Source organism: Ipomoea triloba, chromosome 4 (assembly GCF_003576645.1).
Source record: "Ipomoea triloba cultivar NCNSP0323 chromosome 4, ASM357664v1".
In the NCBI taxonomy this organism is placed as follows: Eukaryota; Viridiplantae; Streptophyta; class Magnoliopsida; order Solanales; family Convolvulaceae; genus Ipomoea; species Ipomoea triloba.
Genome location: NC_044919.1, coordinates 28,025,385 through 28,039,636, shown reverse-complemented (window position 1 = coordinate 28,039,636; position 14,252 = coordinate 28,025,385). Strand labels below are relative to the sequence as shown.

Below are 14,252 nucleotides of genomic sequence, written 5' to 3'. Positions count from 1 at the left end.
TAGGTTATGTACATATAGTTAAACAAATTATGAACTTCCAGTTGGCAAATTATATATGTTTATTTACATATACATATTATGTTAACTATAAATAATACTACTATTAACTATAAATACATAATCTAATGAACAAGGCCGTTTACAATGCATATGGTAGATCATGGTTTCTGATAGAATTTGTGTGCACTAACTGAACTACTCTAGTAATCATTAACTTTTATCAGTTACTAGCAACTATTTAAAATGTAGTCCTTTTGTTTTCAATTACAAGTCCACAATATAATATGAAGCAACGAATTGAACATGTTATTAAGTAATTGCAAATCAAATTGCATTAAAAAATTAGCTATTTTTCAAAAGATTTTATTATTTATAGATAACATTTATTGCGATTTGAAGTGAAGTAAAACTAAAGCATAATACAATAGTCATCATATGAACAGATGAGTGAAATTTATTTCAACTATCTTATCTACTACTACTAGTGTTGAATTTGAAATGTAGTTTGTCCTTTGCATCAAATTAAAGTAGAGTTAAAGCCATGAAAACATAAACCCAAAATCAGTGGATGTTAAAAAAAAGGATCATAACCAAAACATTTAGTTATTACCATACCTAGGTTCTTCTTCTTCCACTCCTTGGTGTCTTTGACCTCTTTCTATTTCCTTTCCTCATAATTTTGTATCCTTCTTCTTCAACAATTCTGATAATCCAAAAGGGCTTTCGAGTTAAAAGCATGAGACTCCCCATTACCATTCCAAAAATAGTGCCACAACCATAGCCCAACAACACAACTTTCCAAGTGAACCCATATAAAATTCTCACATTGTCTTCTTGATGGAGCACTTCTAGGGTAGGTGGTTGAGATGAGACACCATTCCCACAATCTTTTGTCATTGGATATCCACGTAGGCCATCATTCCCTTCGTAAGAACTCTTTTCAAATGTATTGAATTGATTCCCCTTTGGTATGCATCCCGTAAGATGATTATGAGAGAGTTTGAAAACACTGAGAAATGTAAGAGGTGCTAACTCCTTTGAAATTTCCCCAACAAGCTGATTTGAGGAAAGGTCTAATGATTCCAACACAGATAGTTTTCCAAAAGAACGGGGGATACTACCACACAACATGTTGTGTGATAAATTCAAACTTCAGAGGGAAAGAAGTTGTCCTAAGGCACTAGGAATACTCCTTTCAAATTTGTTGCTTGAGAGATCAATGGTCGTGAACACAGTCAAGATTTTTAAAAAATTACACTCATTTCCCTTCCAATCCAACACCAAAGAGTCTTTGTAGTAGTATTCATTTTCATCCCCAAAATAACTTGGTGACTTTCTAGCTTCATCGGTATTTTTCATAGCAATAAAACTCTTGAACAACCTAACCGGCAAATTCCCAGTAAACTCGTTGTGAGAGAGATCAATGATCTTTAGTTGAGAAGACTAGTGTTTGGTTGGTGAAGTGGTTATGGTGCCATGGAAGTGGTTAGATCTTAGACTAAGTACTTGTAAGTTCGGGAGTGTTAAGAGCCACTCAGGGAATATAGAGCTCAAGTTGTTTTCTCCAAGATCAAGAACTACCAAATTAGTACAGGTTGCCAAGGATTGTGGTATTCTTCCTTCCAACTTATTTCCTCTCAAATTAAGAGTATGTAACTTATTTGAAGTGGAAAAATTTGAAGGAATAGAACCATGAAATTCATTATTATGCATATCCAGTACCTTGATAAGTGTAGTGTTTAGCGGTGGATGGAAAGGAATAGGTGTTAAAACGGAAAGATTTCCGAGTATCGTTCTCAAAGGATGGCAAGGAGGGAATTCAAGCGGTAAGGGGGTTAAGCACAAGAGTGTTTAGTGTTTGAAAGCTAACCCAAACATAGTAAGAAGGGTGCATTAAACATAATGAAAATAAGGAACAAAACGTTGGAAACAAACAATTGGAAAGGAGGATTTGGATCTTGCAACTCATATAGGTATCCTTGATTTCCTAAGATATTAGGCTAGCAACACTTAGCTAACGAAAATGAGATAAGGTCACCAACACCACCGCCACTCTCATGGTCAATGGACTCACTCCTTAGACCGTAATGTCATCCTTGTGATCACTAGGCTAGGAGAGGCATTTTGTCAAACACGTTATGTGCCTCTTATCTTCCACTTCTCCCTTTTCTCAAAGGTGAGAGGGAAATGTGCTAGGCTAGGCTAAGGAGTAACTCTACTCTCGTAGATGAGACTCCTTCTCCAAACACCTCTCATATAGGTTGATCACCCCTACACAAGAGTCAAAGTGGATCACCACTCACACAATCAAACTCATAATCAAGCAATTGCAAAACCTAATTGATCAATTCAAAGCTCAAGAATATCCATATAACATTGCTTAATCCAAATCCACAAAGATCTATCTAATCATACTTGAAATTGAAATAGCAAAAGGTAAAAGTAATGACAAGAAATTAAAAGGAAGACTTAGCTAGGAATTGAACTTTGAATTTGAACTTGAACTTGAAATTGAACTTTAATCTTGAACTTGAATGTAGATCACAATCTTGGAACAATGGAATTCTTCTCTAATTCTAATCTAACCTAAGAATTGCAATGTGGAGTGATCTCTCTAGGCTAATCCTAGAGAGAGAAATATTCTAAGGTGTGGAATTGAAGTGGGATGGATTCGGAATGAAAAAACCAGAAGAAAACTCTGTTTTTATCCCAAAAATCGCGCCCAAAATGGACTGGCCGAACCGCTGGACGCGGGCCGGACGCGCGTCCGGCCTCGCGTCCAGCCGAGCGCGCTACAGCGCGCGACCGGACGCGGGCGTCCGCCCCGCATCTGCATTTGCGACTGCAGGACTTTGCGGCCCTCTGATGGACGCGGGGTGGACACGCGCGTCCGCCCCGGCGTCCATCAGAGAGCTCTCTGAAGTTGTGACTTCGGGACGCCGGATGCGGGCTGGACGCACGCGCGTCCAGCCGGCGTCCAGGCTCTGTTTCTTCGCCTGTTTCGGTTTTCTTTCTTCGTTGATTATTTTTGATTTCGTTCTTCCATGTTCCTTGGGTTTCCTCTCCAAACTAACGTCATTTTCCTTCTTTATGCTCCTTTTTCACCTACAAAACAATTCATGATGTGTGAAATGGGTACTTAAGACAATATAAAGCATTCTAATGCAATTTAATACTAAAACATTTATAAAAGTTTTAACTTGTATACTAAACGATCCATGAATAACCTTATAAAAGTGGTATATTTTGCACTTATCAAACCTCCAAAAACTCGCTAGAATTTCCAAGACATTGCGGGATTGCACCACTTAAATTGTTGTTGGCCAAGTTTAGAATTTGAACATTGCTTAAATTGCACACAGTGAAAGGCACATCGCCACTGAGTTTGTTTTGTGATGCAAAATAATATATTAATGAGGGAGATGATGGAATAGGAAGTGGCCCTTCTAGCAAGTTGAATTGGAGATCAATAAATTCAATTGAATGAAGTTGAATTCCTTCCACACTGGTGAGGTAGTTGTGGGATAGATTAAGATACTGCAATGTGTCCTGCCAGTTTGACCAAGCCCATTCTGGAATTCTTCCTTGTATTTTATTGTTGGAAAGATCTAGAAAGTCAATGAACTTTGAATCTCTTAAAAAATTCAAATTTGTCAAATTGCATGAGGATAAACTCAAGGAAATGAGGTTTTCAAGCCAACTTATTGTAGAATTGATTTTGGGATTGGAGACTAGTGATAAGCGGTTGTTAGATAGACTTAGAAACATTATTCTTTTGAGGTTTGAGAACATGTTGAGCTCTACAGTACCGCTGAAATTGTTGGATGAAAGGTCAAGGTAGATCAACTTCTTTTGTTTGGAAAATGAAGTTGGAATGGATCCTTGGAGTTGATTGAAACTGAGGTCAAGTAAGTATAGAGTAGAATAATTAAAAAGCCAAGAGGGTACTGTTCCATAGAGTGAATTGTCTGAGAGTTGTAAAGCCTCCAGTTGAGTAATGTTGGTGATGGAGGACGAAAATTGGGCAGTGAAGCTATTACTATAAAGAAATAACCTTTTCAACCTCCAGAGCTTTATAAACAAATCAGGAAAGCCACCTTCCAAACTGTTATCAGAAAGGTCTAATGTTGTGAGTTGCTCAAGATCTAAAATAGCCTCTGAAACTTTACCACTTAATCCACAATTTGCTAATCCCAAATACTTGACTCTGCTAAGATTCCTAAGAGATTCAATAATGTTTGGAGGACATCCAGTATTGCCAAGATCCAAATAAGAGAGAGACAAACTACTGTTCCATCTGGTGCTTGGAAAGTGAATTGAGAGATTTTTGTTGCCTTTCAACAAAAGTTTTTGCAAATTTGGGAGGTGAAAGATGTTTGAGGGCAAACTTCCTTGTAATTCTGTGTAAGAAAGGCTCAAGGTTGTTATGGAAGAAGAGACATTAGGTGGTATAGATGAATGGATGGGTATTCCATCGAGAACTAGTTCCCTTAATTGTGTTGCATTTTGAAGGAGAAACATGAAATCATGATTTCCAATTTCTAAAAGAGAAGAGTAGTAAATGTCACCTAGATCAAGAGAAATTAAGGTGCGAAGATGTAAGATTTTTGAAGGAATTAGACCTGACAATCCTGATGTTGAAAGGTTGAGATGTGTGAGATAAGAAAAGTCCCCAAATTTATGTGAAATGAATGATCCATCGAATTGATTCCCTGCAAGGTTTAACTTTTGTTGATGAGAGAGGTGGAAGAGAGTGCTATTGGAATCAATTGTTCCGATAAGTCGGCTGCAACTAAGAGCAATTAAGGCTCCTTAAATGATGGAGCTTTTGACTCTTTAAGGCATCATGTTGTTAATTTTAAAATAGAAGCAATGATTATCTTATATAGAGAAGCTCAAATGAATTTCCCTTCTTGAGTTACCAATGTGGGATCAAAAACTCTCATTTGTGTGTTTTTTAAAAATAATTATTTTATATATAATTTTGTTTTTGTATTATTATTATTATTATTATTACTACTACTACTACATAAGGGTATTTATGTCTTTTAAAACATATTTCATTTCTATTCCTTAAAGTAACCAAACACTGTAATATAATTCTGAAAGTCTATTCCTTCCACGAACCAAACAACAGAATACAATTTCTATTCTATTCCTTGCCTATTCCATTCCTTATGGAATAACATTCCTATTACCTCAAAATTCATTCCGTGAACCAAACATGCTGTTAGTGTTTAACTTCAAATTAGAGGTAATAATAATATGATAGCCTAGTTACGGCAAAGATAAAAAAAAATAAAAAGGTCAGTGAATACTTGACCTAATTTGCTATATCAACTTATTTCAAGTCAATTTATGTATGCATTGTAATTTTAGTCACAAAAGAGGTTGTTAAGCTTCAATTTACATGCATGCCACAATTAATATGACAATAATGTATATTCTTTGTGTTAATGTGAAAAAGGTAAAAGAAATAATTAATAATTATATTAATTAAAAATAACGGATTAATTTATGCGTGTATAACAATTTTAGTCACAGAAGTTGTTAAACTTAAATTCACATGTCACAATCAATATGGTAATAGTGTGACTTCTCAGTCAATGCGGAAATGATAATGCATGTGAAAAAGGTAAAAGAAAGAATACATAATTATATTAATTTAAAATACCAAGTCAATTTATGTGGGCATGGGAATTTTAGCATGGTGCTGATTGTTAAACTTTAATTCACATGCCACAATCAATATGACAATAGTGTGAATCTGGATAAACGTAGAAATGTTCAAATGTTAATGTGAAAAAAGTGAAAGAAAGAGTGAATAATTATATTGATTAGAAGTAACCTAAAGGGTAGTTCAAGTGACAAAGGAGCTTCTTTGTGGGGATGATTCTAGGAATAACTCGGGTTCAATTCTCATAAGTGATAATTTCACTTGGAACAACTTCAGACCATAAGATAGAATGATTGATTGATGGAGAATGGCTCGGAACACCTCGTGGTTTCCTTCAATTGCATTTGATTATAAATATGCATAAAGATAATACAATGGTTGAAAATTAGAGGCTAGAGCAACAAGAGAGCCTGTGATGCAAATCTGGTTGGCCCGATCTTCTCTTCACACTCTAATTTAAAAAGGATTTTAAAATGGTTTATTCGGTTGGGTGAGTTTGATTTGGAAGGTTTAATTTAGGTTGGGTAAAGGGTTGTTTTTGGGTTTTAATGTATAACGGTTTGCCACGTTCGGCTGTAGAACGATAAAAACCGGGGATGATAAAAACCGGGGATGACGCCACAAGGATGGTAATTTCCTTGATAAGTCAGGTTTGCCATGATCCACTCATCACGGCCGAACTCATTCCGAGTTTCAGAAAACACTTAGTTTTCTATCTCAAAAATTCTCTACTGTATATTCCATTTGGCCTGCAATGGCCTTAAATAGCCATTAACAAGCAGATTACAACCACATGATTGAGATAATTATTTAGAATATGATAAAATAATCCTAACTAACAAACTAAGATAAACATTAAATTTAATATAATTCTAACAAACTAAATCTAAAATAATTATAAAATAATCATCCTAATTAATTACTAAAATTAATTTTAAAATATTCCAACAGCCTGAGCAGTAGAAAAAGCAATCTTCCAACAAAGGGAGAAGTAGCTATCAATCCCATGTGTTGTGGGTGTGGGGAAAGATAATAAAAAGGCACAAAGATGACAAGATCTTGGTTGGCCGGAACCAAATGGAACATATAATGATGGGGAAGTAAATGGACCATCATTCCCTACCAATTCTCACACATTCTTTCACAAAAAATAGAAAGGATATTTGAACTCACCATGTTCTCTTCAAAGATACATTGCTCTTAGCCATTTGATCAGCTTACCTTCCAGGCCCACTGGTAGGATACAGTGAAATGGGAAATTTTAGTCACGGAGGTTGTTAAATTTCAATTCACATGGCATTATCAATATAGCAACACTTCTGGGTCAATGTGGAAATGGTACAATAATTTGAAAAGCTAAAAGAAAGAATGAATAATTATATTGATTGAAAATAAGGAGTCAACTTATGTGTGCATGAGAATTATTTAATTTGAGCCATGGAGGTTGTTAAATTTCAATTCACATGCCACAACCAATATAGGAATAACGTGACTTTTCAGTTAATGTGGGAATGTTAATGTGAAAAGGTAAAAGAAAGAAGGAATACTTATATCTTAATTATAGGAAAACAAAATCGTGGTTGAAAAGTTCTCGCCCAACAAGTATGGATAAACGATGTTGTTTAGATTAGTTTATATGAAGAGTTGCCGATACATGTAGACGTCTTTTGGATTAAGGGTTTGGTTTATTTAATGATTTATATTGTAACTTGGTTAGGTTTCAAAATAGACAGTTGTTGGTTTGCGATCACATTCATTATTCGTTATGCCCTTTGGTTTCTGAATTGAATAGTAGAATTCAAGCATTTGTTAATGGCGCCTTTGTTCATTCTGGCAAACGAGCTTACACCATGCAAACCTCGATCTAGTGCCATAAAACTCATGTGTGTGCGAACGCACTTAATGCCAGACCGCAATGTTAGCGACAATATAAAGTGCCACGAATGTGTGTTTCACGACAAGGAGGTAAGCCTGATAATGTTTTTTACATATTAAGTTTAGATAATCGTTCTAGTATTCTCATCGCACTGCGTAGGAATAAAAGTTTAGTTTTTTTCTTGCAAAGCCGGGTTGTTTATTTATGGATTGTTTCTAATTGTTTCCTAATGGTTTTCGAATTGGGCATTCTAATGGTTCTCTCATTGTTTATTCTAATCGATGTTATTCTAATGGTTTAGAATTAATAGTGTTAATCTAATTAAAAATAGAGTAATACTGCACATACTCCCATTTTATACTCCATTTCTTACTCCCAGCGAAGGTGTCATATGCATCCAAAAAAAATTGGTGGACCACAACTTCTATTATTTTCTTTATCTTCTATAAATCAAATCATGACACATGGCGGGGGTTTTACTCCATGAGAGTACATGTATCATTTTCCTTAAAATAGGAGCATATGTCAATTTTGGTCCCACAACTATTAGCATAATGAAAATTTTGATCCACATATTTAATTTCTACCAATTTTGGTCCCACGACTATTGTTTTAGTACCAATTTTGGCTCCTTGACTATTATTTTAGTGCCAAAATTCATCGCGTCGATAACCCATATATAAGCTACAACGTCGGTTCTTGGCTAAGAACCGATTTCGTGTGTGTGTATATATATAATTGCAACCAAAACCTGTGCAGTTTTACAATTTACACTTCGATCACATCAACTTTCATAACCTGTGCAACAATTTTACATTCAAAATGAACTAATAAACATCAAGCTAATAACCATCAAACTAATAACACAATATAATTCATCAAACTAATAAACATTAATTCATCAAACTAAAAAATCTTCAAGCTAATAACCATCAAAAACTAATAAAAATCAATTCATCAAACTAATGACACAATTCATCAAACTAAACATCAATATAATAAACATAAACTAATTTAAAACTAATAAATAACACAATTTATTATCAAACTAATTAATAAACATCAATGTAATAAACATACACTAATTTGAAACTAATAAGGAAGCATTTTAGTAACCAATTCATCAATAAGGAACTTAATTACATCATTTGTCTCTAATTTCATCAATCTCTTGTTGAGTGTAGGGCAATCTTCCTTGTTTCAACAAAGACTACAAAGTTCAAAATAGATAAATAATAAATAAGCTAGTATTTTTTAAAATTAAAAGGAGAAAGATATTTTTTTTTTAATTTATTTGCCTTATCCATTCCTTTGTATATGTTGTTGGAAACAATTTCGAACATGAATTTCATTACATAATAGCCACATTCGGTATTACCTCTTTGTTTAACACACTACATTTGAATTACAATAAAGTTAATAAATTTTATAAATAAAAAACAATAAGCTTATTTTACAAAGTGTACGACCTACGTACTTACTGAACATGTAATCTATTTTGGTGAATGACTTTATTTCTTTCCCTTCAAAATGCTTGTTGTGGTAAGACACCTATTAATATAAGACATAAAATATATGTAAATACTTGGCATCACTATATTAATAATAACTATTAATTATACATACGTTTTCATTATCTGTTTAATGTCCACATGCACATGGTCCTTGACCAATTGAATCAAACAACCATCAACATCCAATATGCCCACTACAAATAAGTAATTTATTAGTTGTAAGTGAATATAATATGTAATAGAAGTATATTATATATAAGTACTTTTATTTAAACCGTAATTAATATTTTTTTTTGTTGAATACTACTAACTCTATTAGAGTTCAAGAGTCAGAAGAGTCAGTATTACCTCCACTGAAGCTCGAACCCACCACCTCCCATATAAAGGGAAGGGTTTGATGCCACTGGACTACAAGGTCCTTGGCAAACCGTAATTAATACTTACTTGAGAACATATGGAGCTAATTACGTATTTTTCTGTTCATTTCCTATGATGTCATTTATATACGTTATCCTCTCATCTATGCTATTCATTTTTGGTTTAATACAATGTGGATCTAAGAAGTCATACGTGGTTTTTTATCCCAAACCAAAATCTTTGTAAAGACCTCTCTATTTACAAGCACACAATCAATTGTATATATATTACTAAAAATTATGATGATAAATAAATTTAAAGTATTATGAACAAATAGTAATAAAGAACTTATTACCTTATAAAGAACTGAAAAAGAGAAGTATCGATGGTCTCCATATTTAAGAAACGTACTATCTCCTCACTCTCAAGATGCAAGTCATAAGCAATGTTGCCCATAATACCACGAGACGTTTGAACCACAATATTCTCTTGAAGACGGCTAGCTATTCTATATACCTTATTGCATAAATCACTCAAAGAATTCGGATCATCTAAAGTAAATTCATGATGATGAGAAGGCATAACCAGTTCAAAGGTCAATTTGACATTTCCTTTTAACTGTGAATTATAATATAAGAAATACTCCGTATTATTTTTTTAAAAAAAAAGTAAGTTACATACTATTTTAAAATAAAAATATTTACAATGTACATACATAATATGAATTAGACCGTTTACAATGTTTATGATAGATCATGGTTTATGATAGAATTTGCGTGCACTAACTGAACTACTCTTGTAACCATTAACCTTTATCAGTGACTAGCAACTATTTTTAAGAATATGTTTTTATTTGTCATTTCTTGTTCTAATATTATAATTAGCCTTTATCAGTGACTAGCAACTATTTTTAAGAATATGTTTTTATTTGTCATTTCTTGTTCTAGTATTATAATTAGCCTTTATCAGTGACTAGCAACTATTTAAAATGTATGTAGTCCTTTAGTTTTCAATTACAAGTCTACAATATAAATAACAACTTATTGAACATGTTATTAAGTAATTGCAAATCAAATTGCATTAAAAAATTAGCTAGTTTTCAAAACAATTTACTATTTATAGATAACATTTATTGCGATTTGAAGTGAAATAAAGCTAAAACATAATCCAATAGTCATTATATGAAGTGAAATTTATTTCAACTATCATATCTACTAGTGTTGAATTTGAAATGCAGTCCGTCCTTTGCATCAAAGTAGAGTTAAAGCCCTGAAAACATAAACCCAAAATCATTGGATGTTTTTTTTTTTTGAAGAGTCAAAATCATTGGATGTTAAAAAAAAAAAAAAGGATCATAACCAAAACATTTAGTAATTACCATACCTATGTTCTTCTTCTTCCACTCCTTGGTGTCTTTGACCTCTTCCTATTCCCTTTCCTCATAATTTTGTATCCTTCTTCTTCAACAATTCTGATAATCCAAAAGGGCTTTCGAGTTAAAAGCATGAGACTCCCCATTACCATTCCAAAAATAGTGCCATAACCATAGCCCAACAACACAACTTTCCAAGTGAACCCGTATAAAATGCTCACATTGTCTTCTTGATGGAGCACTTCTAGGGTAGGTGGTTGAGATGAGACACCATTCCCACAATCTTTTGTCATTGGATATCCACGTAGGCCATCATTCCCTTCGTAAGAACTCTTTTCAAATGTATTGAATTGATTCCCCTTTGGTATGCATCCTGTAAGATGATTATGAGAGAGTTTGAAAACACTGAGAAATGTAAGAGGTGCTAACTCCTTTGGAATTTCCCCAACAAGCTGATTTAAGGAAAGGTCTAATGATTCCAACACAGATAGTTTTCTAAAAGAACGGGGGATACAACCAATCAACATGTTGTGCGATAAATTCAAACCTCGGAGGGAAATAAGTTGTCCTACGGCATCCGGAATATTCCCTTCAAAGTTGTTACTTGAGAGATCAATGGTCGTGAACACAGTCAAGATTTTTAAAAAATTACACTCATTTCCCTTCCACTCCAACACCAAAGAGTCTTTGTAGTAGTATTCATTTTCATCCCCAAAATAACTTGGTGACTTTCTAGCTTCATCGGTATTTTTCATAGCAATAAAGCTCTTGAACAACCTAACCGGCAAATTCCCAGTAAACTCGTTGTGAGAGAGATCAATGATCTTTAGTTGAGAAGACAGGTTTTTGGTTGGTGAAGTGGTTATGGTGCCATGCAAGTGGTTAGATCTCAGACTAAGTACTTGTAATTTTGGGAGTGTTAAGAGCCACTCAGGTAATATGGAGCTCAAGTTGTTTTCTCCAAGATCAAGAACTACCAAATTAATACAGTTGGCCAAGGATTGTGGAATTCTTCCTTCCAACTTATTTCCTCTCAAATTAAGAGTATGTAACTGATTTGAAGTGAAAAAAGTTGAAGGAATAGAACCACGAAATTCATTGTTATGCAGATCCAATATCTCCAAAAACTTGCTAGAATTTCCAAGACATTGCGGGATTGCACCACTTAAATTGTTGTTGGCCAAGTCTAGAATTTGAACTTGGCTTAAATTGCACACAGTGAAAGGCACCTCACCACTGAGTTTGTTTTGTGATGCAAAATAATAGCTTAATGAGGGAGATGATGGAATAGGAAGTGGCCCTTCTAGCAAGTTGAATTGGAGATCAATAAAAAAAATTGAATGAAGTTGAATTCCTTCCACACTGGTGAGGTGGTTGTGGGATAGATTAAGATACCACAATGTGTCCTGCCAGTTTGACCAAGCCCATTCTGGAATTCTTCCTTGTATTTTATTGTTGGAAAGATCTAGATACTCAATGAACTTTGAATCTCTTAAAAAATTCAAATTTGTCAAATTGCATGAGGCTAACCTCAAGGAATTGAGGTTTTCAAGCCAACTTGTACTGTTGGACCAACCCAATTCCGGAATTCTTCCTTGTATTTTATTGTTGGAAAGATCTAGATTCCTAAGGTACTTTGAATCTCTTAAAAAATTCAAATTTGTCAAATTGCATGAGGATAAACTCAAGGAAATGAGGTTTTCAAGCCAACTTGTAGAATTGATTTTGGGATTGGAGACTAGTGATAAGCGGTTGTTAGATAGACGTAGAACCATTATTCTTTTGAGGTTTGAGAACATGTTGAGCTCTACAGTACCGCTGAAATTGTTGGATGAAAGGTTAAGGATGATCAGATTCTTTTGTTTTGAAAGTGATGATGTTGGAATGGATCCTTGGAGTTGATTGGAACTGAGGTCAAGAAAGTATAGAGTAGAATGATTAAAAAGCCAAGAGGGTATTGTTCCAGATAATGAATTGTATGAGAGATCTAAGGCCTCCAGTTGAGTAATGTTGGTGATAGAGGACGGAAATTGGGCAGTGAAGCTATTACTATAAAGAAATAACCTTTTCAACCTCCAGAGCTTTATAAGCAAATCAGCAACGCCACCTTCCAAACTGTTACCAGAAAGGTCTAATGCTGTGAGTTGCTCAAGATCTAAAATAGCCTCTGAAACTTTACCACTTAATCCACAATTTGCTAAACCCAAATACTTGACTCTGCTAAGATTCCTAAGAGATTCAATAATGTTTGGAGGACATCCAGTACCGCCGAGATCCAAATAAGAGAGAGACAAACTACTGTTCCATCTGGTGCTTGGAAAGTGAATTGAGAGATTTTCGTTGCCTTGTAAAAGAAGCTTTTGCAAATTTGGGAGGTGAAAGATGTTTGTGGGCAAACTTCCTTGTAATTTTGTGTAAGAAAGGCTCAAAGTTGCTATGGAAGAAGAGACATTAGGTGGTATAGATGAATGGATGGGTATTCCATCCAGAACTACTTCCCTTAATTGTGTTGCATTTTGAAGGAGAAACATGAAATCATGATTTCCAATTTCTAAAAGAGAAGATAAGTAGAAAGATTCACCTAGATCAAGAGAAATTAAGTTGGGAAGATGTAAGATTTTTGAAGGAATTTGACCTGACAATCTTGAGCTTGAAAGGTTGAGATGTGTCAAATAAGAAAAGTCCCCAAATTTATGTGAAATGAATGACCCATCGAATCGATTCCCTGCAAGGTTTAACTTTTGTAGATGAGAGAGGTGGAAGAGAGTGCTATTGGAATCAATTGTTCCGAGAAGTTGGCTGCAACTGAGATCAAGCTCAACCACTTGGCCCGTGGACTCATCACACGTAACTCCATCCCACAAGCAGCAATCAATACTACTATTCCAAGAAATGGTTTTTGGATAGGAATTCTGGACACCTTCATAGGAATTGTGGTAAATGGAACTCCGGACACAATAATCTATTGGATCTATAGTAAAGGATTGTTTGAAATGGAGTAGCGCAAGCTGTTGATCATTTTGGCACAATGCAGATGTAGATAAGGAAACAAAGGAAATTAAAAAGAGGAGACATTGTATTACAAGTATCAAAAGAAGTTGGCTACCCATTTTCCTAGATTTCAAGCAAAGAAAGTTGAAGGCAGAAAGTGTATATGATTTTATCAAAATAGGCCTACATATTTATAGATAGGGTTATTATTTGTCTTCAAGGCCGGAATGGGAAGACTAGCAAGATTTCTATTTATCATCACACTTTTTGCCTTAAGAGTTAAACATATATATTATAACTATACTGTTTTATTTCATCTTCTCTTATATTTAGCATAATAGCATACACAATCAATTTATTTTTTATTTTTTTATAAAAAAAGTATACACAATCAGTAATCTTAGCATAATTTAACTAAGATTTTCAGGATTTCAAAAAATAATCACTAATTTTATATTCATATAA

General features: G+C 34.2%; 1 protein-coding gene and 2 long non-coding RNA genes across 3 annotated transcripts; all 3 read right to left on the bottom strand.

Annotated features, from left to right (window-relative positions):
- Positions 1-670: 670 nt before the first annotated feature.
- LOC116015134 lies at positions 671-971 on the bottom strand. The gene is made up of 2 exons (XR_004097556.1): positions 826-971; positions 671-703 (listed from the first exon to the last, which is right to left on the bottom strand). It is a non-coding gene; the product is annotated as an uncharacterized LOC116015134 (long non-coding RNA).
- A 7,682-nt stretch (positions 972-8,653) lies between these two features.
- Positions 8,654-10,033, bottom strand: LOC116015135. The gene is made up of 2 exons (XR_004097557.1): positions 9,035-10,033; positions 8,654-8,763 (listed from the first exon to the last, which is right to left on the bottom strand). It is a non-coding gene; the product is annotated as an uncharacterized LOC116015135 (long non-coding RNA).
- A 449-nt stretch (positions 10,034-10,482) lies between these two features.
- Positions 10,483-13,911, bottom strand: LOC116015133 (receptor-like protein Cf-9). Its single transcript, XM_031255146.1, has 3 exons — positions 13,432-13,911; positions 10,808-11,169; positions 10,483-10,693 (listed from the first exon to the last, which is right to left on the bottom strand). Exons 1-2 carry the CDS (start codon positions 13,904-13,906, stop codon positions 10,808-10,810), a joined length of 837 nt encoding a protein of 278 aa, XP_031111006.1. The 5' UTR covers positions 13,907-13,911; the 3' UTR covers positions 10,483-10,693.
- Positions 13,912-14,252: the final 341 nt, after the last annotated feature.